The following is a 16,813-nucleotide window of genomic DNA, read 5'->3' on the forward strand; positions in this document are numbered from 1 at the left end:
TACAATACAATGAAATATTATTCAGTCTAAAAAGTAATGCAATTCTGTCACACGCTGAAGTGCAGATGAACCTTGAAAACGTGCCAGGGAAAATGAGTCAAACATCAAAGGACACATACATTCCACGTATAGGAACCTAGAATAGCCAAATTCACAGTCAGAAAGTCTAATAGAAAACAGGTTGTCAGGAGGAATGAGGAGCTATTTTTTAATGGGTATAGATTTTCTCTTTGGGTTGATAAAAAAGTTCTGGAAATAGTGATGATGCCACATGACATTGTGAATGTACTTAATGCCACAGAACTGTGCACTTAAAATGGTTAAATTGAAAAAAACAATCCTTGTGTAAATAGTTGCCTTTTGTTTTTGATGGTGGTGAAGGAGGGGGCTAAATGCCAAAGGACTCTTTATCTCTGAAATACAATATACTGTTTCTAATTATTAATCATTTGTATTAGTTTTTCTTGAAATTCAATGTGACCTTTCAGTGTACTGAATAAAGTCTACTTTATCTTAGGAAAAAAAAAAATAATAAATGGTTAAATTGTAACTGTGATATTATATATATTTTGCCACAATTTAAAAATAAACAGCAAAAATACTCTCTTCATCCCCAGGGCCCTGTACTCTGCTTTGAGAGGGCTGATCCTCACCACATCATTACCCGACCTGGCCTGGCCCATTCTCTGCCCCCACTCAGCTGGGGGCTTCCCAACTCACCAGGCCGGAGGTTCATGGCGATCTCCTGCGGCATCATCTGAATGACGTCTGCGCCCATGGAACTGGAGCCTTTGCTGCTGAGAGGCAGGCTGCGCAGGACACGGGTGCTGCTGGCCGGGCTCTCCATCTCACCTGCACAGCCATTCCTGACGAGGTTAGCCCTCAAGTCACACCGAGAGGTGACAGACCGGGGGCTGCCAAAGTCCTAGGCAGGGAAACACGGGAAGAATAAATACAGGAGGCGGAGGTCAGGGCATCTCCCCAGAACATCACAGGCCATAGACACATCACCATCTGGTTAACCTTAAACCCTCTGCACGCCATTTTTCTTCGCCTGAAAATGGAGGAAATGATCATCGTCCCTCCCCCAAATGTTTCACCAAGTATCACGAGGATTAATTGAGGTGCTGGATGGGAAAGCACTTTGTCAACTATAAGCACATAAAAAAAATATTTGGTTTCATCCTTCTTTTGATAGTCAAAATACTCCTAACTGCATACATGATTAGCAAGAGAAAGAAAGCGGAATAGTCAAAAGTTGTAGAGCTACACATTTCTTAAAAGATGATATAGGAGTATCAGTGGCTGAGAAATCCCCACTCAGGCCTGCAGGAGTTAACTTTTACTTTTTCTTTATTTTTTTTAAGACACTCTCACTTTGTCATTTGCAATAGAGTGTTGTGCCGTCACAGCTCACAGCAACCTCCAGCTCTTGGGCTTAAGCAATTCTCCTGCCTTAGCCTCCCTAGTAGCTGGGACTACAGGCGCCCTCCACAACACCTGGCTATTTTTGTTGTTGTTGTTGATGTCACCGTTGTTTGGCAGGCCCAACTGGATTTGAACCTACCTGCCCCGGTGTATGTGTCTGGCGCCCTAGCCGCTGAGCTACAGGTGCAGAGCCAGGGAGTTAACTTTGAGCTGTTCATTCACCATGTTTTGCAGGCCCTGGACACCACACAACCATTCAGGAGAACAATGAAGCGGTATAGTCTGATCCACTGACCCAGTGGTCTACGCCTAGAACTACAGTACAAGAAAATAATTGGGAAAAAGGAAAAAAAACTACATAAAACCTTATTACAGTATTGTTTCTTTCTTTCTTTTTTTTTTTTTGAGACAGTCTCGCTGTGTTGCCCTTGGTAGAGTGCTGTGGTGTCACAGCTCACAGCAACCTCCAACTCTTGAGCTCAAGCAACTCTTTTGCCTCAGCCTCCCAAGTAGCTGGGACTACAGGCACCTGCCATAGAGCTGGGCTATTTTTCTTTTTTTTTTGCAGTTGTCCTTGTTGTTTAGCTGGCCCAGGTCGGATTTGAATCCGCCACCCTCGATGTATGTGACCAGAGCCATAACCACTGTGTTACAGGTGCTGAGCCTACGGTATTATTTCTAATGCAGTCTTATGAACTTGTAAACCTAAATCCTTAAACCATAAGAAAAATATAGTACATCGTTTTAATAGATGATATAGTCATTACAAATAATTATGGAGATTAAACAGAGATTTCAAAACACTTATACTAAGGGGGAAAAAACTCCAGAAAATACAATTGTATCTACATTAGGATTTGAAATAAAATAAAATAAAAAATGAGTTGTTATAGTAGAAGGACTAAAATGTTTTTGGTTTTGTACCATAAAAACATACCGATAAGAAAAATCTTTATTTCCCTAAGTTGGATTTGGGAGAAAGCTGGCTCTCAGAGTGACTTTACCTAATTTAGGGCACCCAGAGATTGAGGTATTAATTTTAAAATAAAATAATATATGGAGCCTCTACGTGTTGGCCATTTCCAGCAAAGGGGCTTCTAATGGCAAAGCAAGCCCAGGCTTCTATTCTCTCTAAATACCTTTTCACTGATGAATCTGGAAAATAAAATTACCTAGTCCAGCTGGTTGGATGCCAGCACTATCCTGTATAATCTTCGTAATGGTAGAGGATTAGGGCACTGAGCTCTTCCTCTCCACTCCGTAACACTTTGCCAGAAAGATGAGTCAGTGTCCCTTGACCGCTGTGTTAGAAGCCAGACTGCTGGCAGAGGCCCAAAACTCAGAGGGACTCATCCTTCACCAAGGTCTCAGATGTCCCAGACTAGTCAATGCTCTTTGGAATCTTTCCAAACTTCAAGACCAAGAAGTCAAAAAAGACTCTGTCCTATCCAGGGGTACTGTTCTGGGCCTATGAGATAGTTTTTTTGTTTGTTTTCTGGTTTTATTTTTGTTTATGTAATGGAGTGATTTTTTTATTTTGTGCACTGCAACCCTGGCGATCTTGCCTGTAACCAGTGTGAGGACTACATTGTAAGCACAAGTGGTGCCATAAACATTTGTTATGGAACAAGATTAGAAGAATGATTATTCTGGTCTTAGATTTCAACGCTAAGGTATCCAAATGAGGTTCCAGGTGGTCAAGCTTGACTCTGATGTAATAAAGCAGTGAGAAAAAATGGGTGAGAGAAAGGAGAGGTACTGAGGGCCCCGAAGATATCAGTTTGCTGCCTTGAGGACTAATTAGCAGTCCAGAGCTTGAAGGACTCAGGAGCTCACCTGCCAGAGCTTACTTGCCTAGGGAATTTCCAAATATTTTGCTGGCAAACTGGGCCTTGCCCTAGCTCCTCCACTTTCTTTTCTTTTTAGACAGAATCTCAGAATCTCACTACGTCATCCTTGGTAGAGTGCCATGGCGTCACAGCTCACAGCAACCTCAAACTCTTGGGCTTAAGCGATTCTCTTGCCTCAGCCTCCCAAGTAGCTGGGACTATAGGCGCCCAGCTATGTTTTGGTTGTAGTTATCATTGTTGTTTAGTAGGCCCAGGCCAAGTTCGAACCCGCCAGTCCCAGTGTATGTGGCCGGTGCCCTAACCACTGAACTCTGGGTGCCATGAGCCCTAGTTCCTCCACTTCTGAGAAGCTGAATGCACTTGGCCTAGTTCTGCTTGTAAAGGTGCACCTATTTTTTTTTTTAGAGACAGAGTTTCACTCTGTCACCCTTAGTAGAGTACCATGGCGTCACAGCTCACAGAAACCTCCAGCTCTTGGGCTTAGGCAATTCTCTTGCCTCGGTCTCCCGAGTAGCTAGGACTACAGGCGCCCACCACAATGTCTGGCTATTTTTTTGTTGCAGTTTGGCCGGGGCCGGGTTCGAACCAGCCACCGTCAGTATATGGGGCTGGTGCCCTACTCACTGAGCCACAGGCACCGCCCAACATGCACCTATCTTAATCAGCCGAGGGCAGAGCCCTGTCACCAGGTCAGCAATGAAAGCATCTTCACTCTCCTAGAGCGAAGGGAACTCCTGATCCCTAACCCACTGGTTTGGACCAACTTAAACTCTGGACTAGACCAGGTCACAGAGTGAATCTGCTCCGCCTAAGCAGGAGGCAGTTTCAAGGCTCCTCTTCCATAGATTCTGCAACTCACTCTGGGTTGGTCCCTGAGCTCACCCTCGCCTCCTGGGATACCTGCACTAGCAGTGATCTTCATCAGAGCTTCCCAACATCCAGCTGAAAGGGACACTTGACAGACACTCCCAGTCATTGCTGAAGGACTGACAGGGCCATCATACTTCCCAGTCCTGAAGAACTCTGAGGCAGCCAGGTCCAATCACTTCAGCACCACTGGCTTCCCCAACTGAACTCACTAGCAGGCCTGGGGTTACTTTATTCTCTAGGATGTTATTAGGAGCAAAGCCCTCTTCATGCCCCTCATTGGTAGCAGCTTCCCCTTCCCCATATTTCTCCTTAATAACATTCTTCGGTTTATGATAAACCTCAGTTCCAAGGCAAACAAGGCTTTCCAGAAGTTTGCTGCTGCAACAGCAAGGACCATGGACTGTCTCCTGTAATGACCACATTAAAGCTGTAACTTGCAGGGACACTTCAGAAGTACTGAATACTCTGTGGCTCCAGCTTTACGAACAGCAAGGGACACGCCATATGTCACATAGACCACATGTATTCTCGGTGCCATCCATCTTTGTCATCAGTGAGTCAAAGTTCAATTTCTTGCTATCTGGGGCAGCCCCAATGATTTTACTGATGTGCTCCATAGCTTCTGAGACACCTTTACATACTTTTCAAGTCGAGTCATTGTCCCAGAACTTAGGGCCTCAAAGCCAACAGGTGAGGCACAACCAAATGTTACAAATCTGAAGAACCTTTTGAGAGGAAGATAGCTACCTCAATAGTGGGATTCCCCTAAGAGTTGAATTTGTTTGTTTGTTTGTTTGTTTGTTTTTTGTGGTTTTTGGTCGAGGCTGGGTTTGACCCCACCACCTCCAGCATATGGGACTGGCACCCTATCCCTCTGAGCCACAGGCGCCGCCCTGAAGATCTCTTCTGGCATGGAGTCCAAAAATAGCCACGATTAATTTCTAGCCATAGGTTCTTTTTGCCCCTAGAAGGGATGGGGAGTGCCACAGACACAAGTCCAAGAGCTTCATCTCTATTCTCCTGAGCTCCTTTCTAGATACTGAATTTTAAACAAGAACAGATTTATATTTAAAGAGAGGAAATCAAAACCAGAGGCATAGCTTGTAATGTTTATGACCTTCTAGACACACAAATATTATAAATCAAGAAAATGAATTCCTTCCTTCCTTCCTTCCTTCCTTCCTTCCTTCCTTCCTTCCTTCCTTCCTTCCTTCCTTCCTTCCTTCCTTCCTTCCTTCCTTCCTTCCTTCCTTCCTTCCTTCCTTCCTTCCTTCCTTCCTTCCTTCCTTCCTTCCTTCCTTCCTTCCTTCCTTCCTTCCTTCCTTCCTTCCTTCCTTCCTTCCTTCCTTCCTTCCTTCCTTCCTTCCTTCCTTCCTTCCTTCCTTCCTTCCTTCTTTCTTTCTTTCTTTCTTTCTTTCTTTCTACAGAGCCTCAAGCTATCACCCTGGTTAGAGTGCCATGGCATCACAGCTCACAGCAACCTCCAACTCCTGGGCTCAAGCGATTCTCCTGCCTCGGCCTCCCAAGTAGCCGGAACTACAGGCACCCGCCACGCCTGGCTATTTTTTTTTTTTTGGTTGTAGCCATCATTGTTGTTTGGCAGAACCGGGCTGGATTTGAACCCGCCAGCTCAGGTATATGTGGCTGGCGCCTTAGTCGCTTGAGCCACAGGTGCCAAGCCAAGAAAATGAATTTCTATCCAAATTCAATGAATACAGATGCCTCAGATTATAAACTCTTAAAAAAACGGAAGAATCATGATTAAGAAAATCCTCCTCACATGAGAAGCCTACATCACCAAGTACCAGAGTTGCATGTGCTGGCACGGATGTGGAGAGAACACTTTCACACTCTTGGTAGGACTGCAAACCAGTACAGCCTCTTTGGAAAGAAGGATGGAGAATCCTCAAAAAACTCAAATTAGACCTTCCATTTGACCCTGCGGTCCCATTACTAGGCATCTACTCAGAAGAAAAAAAGTCATTTTACTATAAGCACATTTACACTAGATTGTTTATCGCAGCTCAGTTTACAATTGCCAAGATGTGAAATCAACCCGAGTGCCCATCAACCCAGGAATGGATTATATGTGGTATATGTACACCATGGAATACTATACAGCAATAAAAAGATGGAGACTTTACATCTTTTGTATTAACCTGGATGGAGTTAAAACATACTCTTGTTAGTAAAGTATCACAAGAATGGAAAAGCAAACATCCAATCTACTAAATAATAACATGAAGCCAGTAGATGATCTAATACAAGCCTACATAAGAGAAAAACTCAACTCAATTCAAATTAGGGGAAGGGGAAAGAGGGAGGAAGGAGAAGGGAGGAGGTAGGGGGCTTGTGAGCTCCCATTTAATGGGCACAATGTAAAGGCATATGGCACCTCTTGGGTGTGGGACATGACCAGAAGAGGGACTCTACCTACCAATTGCAAACATTGTAACCTAGTTGTTAACACCCTCACATTAACCTGAAATTTAAAAAAAGAAAAAGAAAATCCTCACATGAATGACATCCTGATGTCTGATATTCCAAGACCTTCAGGTCTCAGAGACCTGACCCCCACGCCCTCTGCCTGGTGTCAGAACATAGCACATTCCAAGGGGAAGGGCCTTCAAACACATCACCTGCTGCCAGTCCCTGACCTGTACAAGTGAGGAATCATACGCCAATGTTCACACCTAATTTTACCCAAGAAGTCTGAGTTCATTTGGCCTTAGCTTCCTGGGCCCAAGTGTGATGTTCTTTGCAGCATCTGCCTCCCATCTCAGCCAAGGCCATTGCTGAGTTCCCTAGCAGTAAACTAACTCTGGGCCCACAGTTTCCATCCTTCTGAATGTAGTATTTCTTTTGTTGCCCCAAGTGCAGAGGTCTTCCTGCCACCTATCAAACTAAAGGGTTAAATATCCAATACAAAGAAACAGGTATGGAGGGGTCCCAACCCCCGTGGAAGGGAGGGAAGACTTTATCACAACACAGAAAAATGCAAACTAGCTTCAGGCTGGGGTTCTATGGGCCACAGCACAACTGCTTGCAGGAGCTCCCAGGGCTCCATGCTGGGAGAGGTCTCAGTACACAAACAAAGCCTCTCTCCGTGATCTTCAGAAATGCCATCATCAAACTCTCCGAAAGACTCATAAAGGGTAACCACATTGCAGACAAGCTACCAAGAAAAGCATAGGAATGGAAACGGGAACTTAAAGCATCCTTTTCAGCTTTTAGTCACTATAATATGGTAATAATATAAAAAGAGGGAAGAGAGTTCCAAATTTAGATAGTTCTTTTACTCTTGGGGTCAAATGATCCTCATGCCTCAGCCTCCCCAGTAGCTGGGACCACAGGCTACGATTCCGGCTAAATTTTCTGGTCTCAGAAAAATTTTACAGGGTCTCAGTCTTGCTCAGGCTGGTCTTGAACTACTGGCCTCAAGCAATCCTCCCACCTTTGCTCCCAGAGTGTTGAGATTAGAGGCGTGAGCCTCTGTGTCCAGCCCAACAGTTTTTTAGTTTGTTGCAGCACTGGTGTTTGAAACTTCTCCTAAGCCACTGGCTGTACTCCCTTCAACACCCCTTGTGGGGAGGATGCAGTGAGGTTGCTGTTTGTTGTCACACTGTAGCAGCCAGCTCCCTAGACAATTTGCTAATCAAAACCTCCCTCGCTGCAGTGGAGGCCGGTGCCCAGCGGTGCTCAGCTGTCCAGCATCACTGCCAATGCATTCAGGGCCTCTGTTGGTGCCACATCAGTCATTACATCATTTGAATACCACTCTGCCTACTGTGGCCAATGGCTAAAACTCTAAAAAGATGTGGGTGGTTGTTCGGGGGTAAATGAGGATTTTGTTTCTGAAACACAGTGGAAGAGCTGAGAAACTGCAGGCCCTTGAGGAAGGGAGCACAGCAGGAAAGTGGGCAGCCAGGCCTGAGATGAAGGGGAAAGTAAACAGACAGTGAGCCTGGATGGAGAGGTGGGCACAGCCAGGGAGCTGGCTGCTCCTGAGGCTGACCCTTCTCACCGGGACACAGCCAGGCCAGGCCCTCTGACCACCAAGGCTGCAGCCCCGGCCTGGCCGAACCCTTGTGGATTTGAGAGGAAGGTGGCTGATGACAAAACAAAATTTGTGTTGTGTGCCAGCAACATACTGCCATGTATACACACCCTGGTGAGGGATGGAGAAAGTCTTCTGCCAGTCTTCAGTGGGCTCATTTGATTCATTGAATAAATATTTATGAAGCATCTACAATAGGCCAAGAGAGTATGTCTGACCATAAAGAGAGGTTCCCTTAAAGAATCTATAGTTTATTGTGAGCTAGACTGAATGCTGACTTTTTTCATTTCTTCCCCAACTCAAAGGAAAATACAGTATAGATAATGTCTCCTCTACCTTCCCAGCCACCACAATGTCCCCAGAAGGCCAGTCAGCCTGTTGAGCTTCCAGCCTCTCAGCTCCTACCAGCAACCTACTGATCCCTTCATTCCTTCTTCTCCACATCGGGCTCACCCAGACCTCAGCAGGCTTCTCCCACACCCAATCCAGGACGGTTCATCCAATGCCACGGCCTCGTTTGCTTTTCTGCCCCTGCAACTTCAGCTCCACAGCAGTGGCCTTGCCTAACGTGACCCTTCTCCTTCCAGAGGTCACCGCAGCCTGGTGCTGCCCAGGGCCACATCACCTCAGGGAGTCTCACTTTCACACCCTAACAACCTTCCTCCCACTTCTTCCAGCCCCGCCTGCCTGCCTTGGCCTCCTCTCTCACTTCCCCAACAGGGAGCACAGATCCCCCAGCACTGCCCACTTCTCCCCAACCACTTTCCTCTGGTGAGCCATGCTTGCACAGGCTGCAGACCACCAAACCCACTGTCCTTTTCTTCCTTCGCACACAGCTAGAGCAGCCTCCCAGCTCTCACCAGTTAGGGAGCGCTGTGAGTGGGTTTTGGACAACAATATGTAAGTGGGAAGAACGTGGGCTACCCCTGGGCTTGCCTCCAATGCCTCTGTGCACTCTCCTCAGTGTACGCTCCTCCTTACAGCCAGCTGCATTGTGAAACTTACAGTCTTAAGGGAGAGACAAAATATCCATTTAAAAAATGATGGACAACATAGGTAATAAACTGCTGGAGTTTGCTGGGTGCAAGCGCTCAGGCTGGCTGAGCAAGGCCCATGGGAGTGCTGTGAAAGACCGGGGCAGGTTGGCTCAGCACCTGTAGCTCAGCGGCTAGGGCGCCAGCCACACATACAGGAGCTGGCTGGTTCAAATCCAGCCTGGGCCTGCCAAAAAACAGTGACAACTACAACCAAAAATAAAGCTGGGCGTTGTGGCAGGCACCTGTAGTCCCAGCTATTTGGGAGGCTGAGGCAAGAGAATCGCTTAAGCCCAAGAGTTTGAGGTTGCTGTGAGCTGTTAGGCCACGGCACACTACCCAGGGCAACACAGTGAGACTCTGTCTCAAAAAAAAATAAAATAAAATAAACCGGGCACGGCAACGTGAACAGGGAAGGACATCCTGGGATAAGAGTAGGGGAGACTCTGGTAATTCTGGATATGAAGGCAGAGGGAAGTCTGCAGCCCCAGGTAAACCAGTTAGAAAGGAAAAGCAAGAGAGTGGGGTTAATAGGGCCATGTAGCAGATGAGGTGGAGGGAAACAGCAGGGAGTGCTGTGCCAGGGAGGTGAGGAAGGACACAGCAAGTCAAACACCCTGCCTGTGCGAGATCAGTGCCAGGAGGGGTGGAATTAGGTTACGGGGCAATAAATGCAGAGGTAAGGAGTCTCCTACACCCATCTCCAGTAAATTAAGGACTAAGGATGTCACTGTGGATCTAGAGCAGGGGGTTCCCAGGGAATGCATTCTGGATTACCCATGGTGGCAGACAGTGACACCACAGATGGCAAAGCAAGATCCACAAGGGACCTGGACCCCTCTGGCCGTCTGTCAGCTGGGCACCAGCCTCAGCACACTCGCACACCTTCCGCTCCTGGAAGACACCTCAAAACCATTCCTGAACTCTCCCAGCCCAGCTCCCAGAAACACATCCACACCTGGGGGGAGTTCACCCCAAAAGAAGATGGGGAGCTGCATTCCAACACGGCAATCAGAGGAATCGCTTCAGCCCACAGCGAGGTGCCATGTAAGCACAGAGGCAGACCAGCGGCCAGGCAGGGAGCCCAAGTGTGGGCCGGGGCAACAGGACGCCCCGAGGATAACTTCGCTTACCACCAACATCCAGAAGTGAGACTGGAGGAAGTACCAGCCCAAGAGAGGGAGAAACTTAAAGTAGGTAGGCAATAGGGCCTGCCTCCCAGGTCCTACCACCCACCCTCACTAGAAAATTCCCATGAATGACAGCAGCCGTCTGCTGGAAAGTATTTCAGTGGTTCAGGAGGCTCAGTTACTTAGCCCTCTCCACAAGCCCTCGCCTGCCCTGACCTCTTTTCATACTCCAAACAATGCTGGGGGATAGGAATTGTCATCTCCATCTACATACCAGGAAAGTAAGAGTAAGTCATGGCAAAGCTGAAATTTAAACTGTGGCTTCCTAACTCTACAACAGGCCTCTTTTATTAAATAGGAATTCCTGCAGATTCTTGACAACATGTGTCAGGATGAACAGGACAGGTTAGTCTCTCGAAAAAATGATGATCTTCTTGGTAACAAGCACGAAAACAAATCAACACAGAAAGGTGCTGGGGTTACAGTAATTAAAAAAAACAAAAAAAAACAGATAAAACTCCTGCCCCTAACATTCTAGCAGAGGGAGCTTACATTCTCATATCAAATAGATAGACAGACGGATGGATAAAGGGATGGATAGATGGACAGTTTGATAAGCAGGTGTGTCTGAGGGAGAATCCAAGGAGGTCTTCATAGAATAGATGAGGTTGAATTAACTCTTTTTTTTTTTTGAGACAGAGTCTCAAGATGTTGCCTTGGGTAGAGTGCCATGGTGTCAGAGCTCAACGCAACCTCCAACTCTTGGGCTCAAGCGAGCCTCTTGCCTCAGTTTTTCTATTTTTAGTAGAGATAAGGCCTCATTTTTTGCTCAGGCTGCTCTTGAACTCATGAGCTCGAGCTATTATCCACCTGCCTCAGACTCCCAGAGTGCTAGTGAATTAATTCCTAAAAACTAGAAGGGAAGGAGGAAAAAGCCAAGAAGACCTCCAGGAAGAAGGAGCAAGAGAAATCTTAAGGGTGTTCATCAGGCAGGACTCTCTGGGGACATTCAGTGGTTCCCTCTGGTTAAAGTATTGGAAGCAGGGAAGAGATGACCGCAGGGAGGAAGGTAGGGGCCAGAGATCTTGCATCAGTCCTGCAGGTCACAGGGAACCACAGAAAGGTTTTAAAGAAGGCTCAAAATAAAGTCTTCAAAATTAAGCACATATACAATTAAGGGTTTATAACCTGGAGAGGTTCCTTTCTTAAACTTGTTAAGTTTATTAAACATGTTCCTCACTGTCAAAAGTTCTAGAGGCAGGATAGTCTAGAGCAGCGGTTCTCAACCTGTGGGTCGCGACCCCCTGGTTACAATGAAAATACATTGCAGCATTAGGAAGGTTGAGAACCACTGGTCTAGAGGGAAGAGCTTGGGCCCAGAAGTCCAAGCAACCAGATTCAATCCCCAGCTTTGGCACACTTGTGTGACCTCAAACAAGTCACTTTACCTCTCTGGGCCTCAGGTTTTCATCAATAAAACAGGTGCACCACCACCTACTTGACGAGCTGTTGTGAGGATCAGAGATACTGGGCTACCTATGTACATAGTATAGAGTGTGTGGCATCTAGAAGGTCCCACATGATCATTTCAGCCACCACATGTTAAAGGAACCCCAAGACCCCTGAGGATGATGAAGAAGACCCAGCCTCCCAAGAGCCAAGTCTTGGTCCTCCTGACAGGGACAGCACACACTGGGTTTCAGGCGGAGTCAGGCTGAAACAGCAGGTCTTGGGTTCTTTTTTTTTTTTTTTGGCGGGAGCTGGGCTTGAACCCGCCACCTCCGGCATATGGGACCGGCGCCCTACTCGTTGAGCCACAGGCGCCGCCCGGTCTTGGGTTCTTTTACAAATAACCTCAATGGTACACTTATACAAGTAGGGTTGTACTCCATGGATCTAATACCCATTTAGAAAAATGACCCAGCGGTGGCGCCTGTGGCTCAAAGGAGTAGGGCACCGGTCTCATATATTGGAGGTGGCAGGTTCAAACCCAGCACCAGCCAAAAACTCCAAAAAAAAAAAAGAAAAATGACCTAGAAATTTCCTTTTTTTTTTTTTTTTTGAGACAGAGTCTCAAGTTGTCACCCTGGGTGGAGTGCCATGGCATCACAGCTCACAGCAACCTCCAACTCCTGGGCTCAAGCGATTCTCCTGCCTCTGCCTCCCAAGTAGCTGGAACTACAGGTACCTGCCACAACGCCCGGCTATTTTTTGGTTGCAGCCATCATTGTTGTTTTGGTGGCCCCAGGCTGGATTCGAACCTGTCAGCTCAGGTGTATGTGACTGGCACCTTAGCCACTTATCTAATTATCATTAGACATTGATAATTTCCCACTTAGCTCATTAAGCCTTAATATTTGCATTCTTTATGATAACAAATATGCCTAATATTGCCCCAAACTTACATTCTTATAGGGCTTAAAGAAATAGCACCTATTATTTTTATTTTTTGAGACAGAGTCTCACTATGTCACGCTTGGTACAGTACTGTGGTGTCACAGCTCACAGCAACTTCAAGCTCTTGGGCTTAAGTGATTCTCTTGCCTCAGCCTCCCCAGTAGCTGGGATACAGGTGCCCACAACACCCGGTTATTTTTTTGTTGTAGTTGTCATTGTTGTTTAGCAGGCCTGGGATGGGTTTGAACACACCAGCCCCAGTGTATGTGGCTGGCACCCTAACCACTGTACAGGTGCCCAGCCACACCTGTTATTTTTAAATTAAATCATTCTATAAAGGTCAATTCCTAACACTCATTCTTACCACATTCAGATGACCGGCATCCACCAACATGCCACCTACCCAGGCATGTTTTTTTTTTTTAATTTTTCATTTTATTTCATTTCATTTCATTTATTTGTTTGTTTGTAGAGACAGAGTCTCACTTTGCCGCCCTCGGTAGAGTGCCATGACGTCACACAGCTCACAGCAACCTCTAACTCCTGGGCTGAGGCGATTCTCTTGCCTCAGCCTCCCGAGTAGCTGGGACTACAGGCACCTGCCACAACACCCGGATATTTCTTTGTTGCGGTTTGGCCAGGGCCAGGTTTGAACCCGCCACCCTGGGTATATGGGACCAGTACCCTCCCCACTGAGCCACAGGCAGCGCCCCCAGGCATGTTTTGAATCTTTATGCAAGTAAACTCAATTCAAAGTGCAGTGGTATCACAGTTCACAGCAAACCTCAAACTCTTGGACTTAAGCGATTCTCTTGCCTGAGCCTCCCAAGTAGCTGGGACTACTGGGGCCCGCCACAACGCCTGCCTATTTTTTGGTTACAGTTGTTATTGTTGTTTAGCAGGTCCAGGCCAGGCTCAAACCCGCCAGCCTCAGTGTATGTGGCTGGTGACCTACTCACTGAGCTATATGGGCGCTGAGCCACACAAGCTCAAGTCTTTTGGAGTTCTTATACCAAAGATCAGAAAACTATAGAAGAGTCCTAATTGGTTCCCACACAAAAGAGAATAAAAGCCTAAAGGTGATTAATGAATGTTTATCACCATCCAGAGACCCAATTTAACTTATCATTTCATAAACGTGGATCTGTCATCACTGTGGGTGGAAAGGATGAGGCAGAAACTGCACAGGCCTTTTCAGTACAGTCCCCTCCCCTACCTGGACCCCACAACACTCCTGCCCTTCATCCTCCCCTCCCCCACCCACATACCTCTTTGGAGCACCAGGCACATTTTGGGTGGATTAGCAGACATTCCTCACAGGAGGTGGCACTTCCACTAGTGCATATGTTGAGACCTTCAAAGCAAGATGAAGATGTACCGATTAGTTCCTAGCTATGAACTTCCTTGATGAAGCATATGAATGGATGTCAGTGGGGGTAGAGGTGGGGAAGTTACTTCTTTCTTTAGCAAGAGATCTCTCTGAGCACGAAGAGTACAGGCCCCAATTCTAATGGCAGGTTAAACATTTGCTGAGGCTAAACGCTGAGATTTTGAAGCAACCACCACGTACGCACACTTGTGTTGCGACTCTCATTTCTTCTGCTGGGTGCACATGGATTCCCATCTCTTTCCCCCAAAACTCAAGAAAATCCTCCCGCAGTGAGGGAGAACAAGGCCCCTTTAAACTCAGCCCACCCCAAATGACAAAAATAGTACAAAAAGGGAAAGAAAACAGAACAGATTGGTTTAATTCAGGCATTTAAAAAAAAATCCTAAATCAAACACTAGCACATCAAAATCCATGTGTAATGAAAAAAGTCAGCATATCTCTCTCTCTTTTTTTCTTTTTTTAAGACAGAGTCTCACTTTGTCACCCTGAGGATGAGTGCCACAATGTCATCAATAGCCCATAGCAACCTGAAACGCTTGGGTTCAAGCAACCCTCATGCCTCAGCCTCCCAAGTAGCTGGGAATACACATACCTGCCACAACGCCCGGCTAATTTTTCTATTTTAGTAGAGATGGGGGTCTCACTCTTGCTCAGGCTGGTCTTGAACTCCTGAGCTCAAGCAATCCTCCAACCTTGGAGGTTTGCTAGGATTACAGGTGTAAGCCACCATGCCCAGCAAGCATATCTCTTAAAAAAAAAAAAAAAACATACCCTAGGAATACAATGTTGACTTAAGATAAAGGAAATTCACCAATTCAATATATCTATCAATAGTTCAAATAGAAAAAAATTGCACCATTGCCTCAGTAGTAATGGAAAGGCTTTTATGGCAGGCAGCTATGCTCATCACTATACATTGAAAAAGCTTTTGATAAAATTCAAAACCCAACCCTGATAAAAGATCAGAATCAAAGATTAGAAAGAAACCATTTTATCATTGTAAAGGTTACTTATTTCAAACCTAGGCCAGTCCTCCATGTCCCACCACATTAATCTGGGAGGCTCAACTATGGTAGAGAGGTTAAGCCCACTGCCCTCTGTCCTTCCCAATCCCAGGTCCCCATCCCCACTCCACCAACAGCACAAGTATCAGTGGTGAATTGTATCATCCCTTTCTTTTCCTTCCTTTCTTTTTTTTTTTCTTTTCCTTCCTTTGTGAAACATCCAGAACAGATTACTTTTGACCAAGACCAAAACTTGTTTATCATTCATTTTCTCTGAATGAAAATGACTCTGTTTGGCCCTCATAGCAGTAAAAGACCCACTGGTTGGGCGGCGCCTGTGGCTCAGTCGGTAAGGCGCCGGCCCCATATACCGAGGGTGGCGGGTTCAGGCCCGGCCCCGGCCAAACTGCAACCAAAAAATAGCTGGGCGTTGTGGCGGGCGCCTGTAGTCCCAGCTACTCGGGAGGCTGAGGCAAGAGAATCGCTTAAGCCCAGGAGTTGGAGGTTGCTGTGAGCTGTGTGAGGCCACGGCACTCTACCGAGGGCCATAAAGTGAGACTCTGTCTCTACAAAAAAAAAAAAAAAAAAGACCCACTGGTTTCTCTCAATCATTGCTTTGACTATAAAGAGAGAGGCACATTGGATGGAAAGAAGAGAAACGCAGGATCACCAGCCCTAGGAAGAGAAAAAAGAGTCAGAAAGACTTTTTAAAAAACAGAGACGGGTCAGACACTGTGGCTCACGTCTGTAATCCTAGCACTCTGGGAGACCAAGGTGGGAGGATCCCTTGAGCTCAAAGTTCAAGACCTGAGCAAGAATAAGCCCCATCTCTACCAAAAATGGAAAAATTAGCCAGCTATGTTGTGGTGGGTACCTGTAGCCCCAGCTACTTTGGAGGATCACTTGAACCCAGGATTTTGAGGCTGCTGTGAGCTAGGCTGACGCCACAGCACTATAGCCCATGCACCAGAATGAGACTATCGCAAATAAAAGAAAGAAAAAAAGAGAAAGAATGTCTGGGCACAGAGGACATTATGCTAAGTGAAATAAGCTAGGCAAAGAAAAGCATTATGTCATTTATATGTGAAATCTAAAAAACATGACAGTCACAGAACTACAGAGCAGAACTGTGGCTATCGGGGGCAGGTGGGGGTGAGGTGGAAAATGAGGAGATGTTGGTCAAAGGGTACAAAGTTTTAATTAGACAAGATGAAGAAGTTCTGGAGACCTCTTGTACAGAATGGTGACTACAGTTGATGATAACGTATTGTGTACTTGAAAACTGATAAGCAAGTTGCTATTAAATATCCTTATCAAAAAAATTAAAGATAACTATGTGAGGTGATGGATATGCCACTTAGCTTGATTGCAGTAATCACTTCAAATGTGTACATATAACAAAACATGTATACTGTAAATAAACATAATTTATTTTTGAGACAGAGTCTTGCCCTGTTGCCCAAGCGAGAGTGCTATGGCATCTGCCTAGTTCACAGCAACCTCAACCTCTTGGTTTCAAGTGATTCTCCTGCCTCAGCCTCCCCAGTAACTGAGACTACAGGCACCCACCACACACAGCCAGCTAACTTTTTTTTCTATTTTTAGTAGAGATGGGGTCTCCCTCTTGTACAGGTTAGTCTCAAACTCCTGAGC

The 16,813-nt window shown here is 46.2% G+C and overlaps 1 protein-coding gene across 1 annotated transcript in view; it reads right to left on the reverse strand.

The window, feature by feature from the left end:
• The window catches only part of ITGB5 (integrin subunit beta 5), a 125,832-nt gene that overhangs the window by 97,631 nt on the left and 11,388 nt on the right, over positions 1 to 16,813 (reverse strand). Inside the window, exons 2-3 of the mRNA XM_053564172.1 lie at positions 14,035 to 14,120; positions 721 to 925 (exon numbers count right to left, since the gene is read on the reverse strand). Of these exons, the coding sequence (XP_053420147.1) occupies positions 721 to 925; positions 14,035 to 14,120 (291 nt within the window). The remainder of the gene's footprint in view (positions 1 to 720; positions 926 to 14,034; positions 14,121 to 16,813) is intronic.

The sequence above is a fragment of the Nycticebus coucang genome, chromosome 16 (assembly GCF_027406575.1).
Source record: "Nycticebus coucang isolate mNycCou1 chromosome 16, mNycCou1.pri, whole genome shotgun sequence".
Classification (NCBI taxonomy): domain Eukaryota; kingdom Metazoa; phylum Chordata; class Mammalia; order Primates; family Lorisidae; genus Nycticebus; species Nycticebus coucang.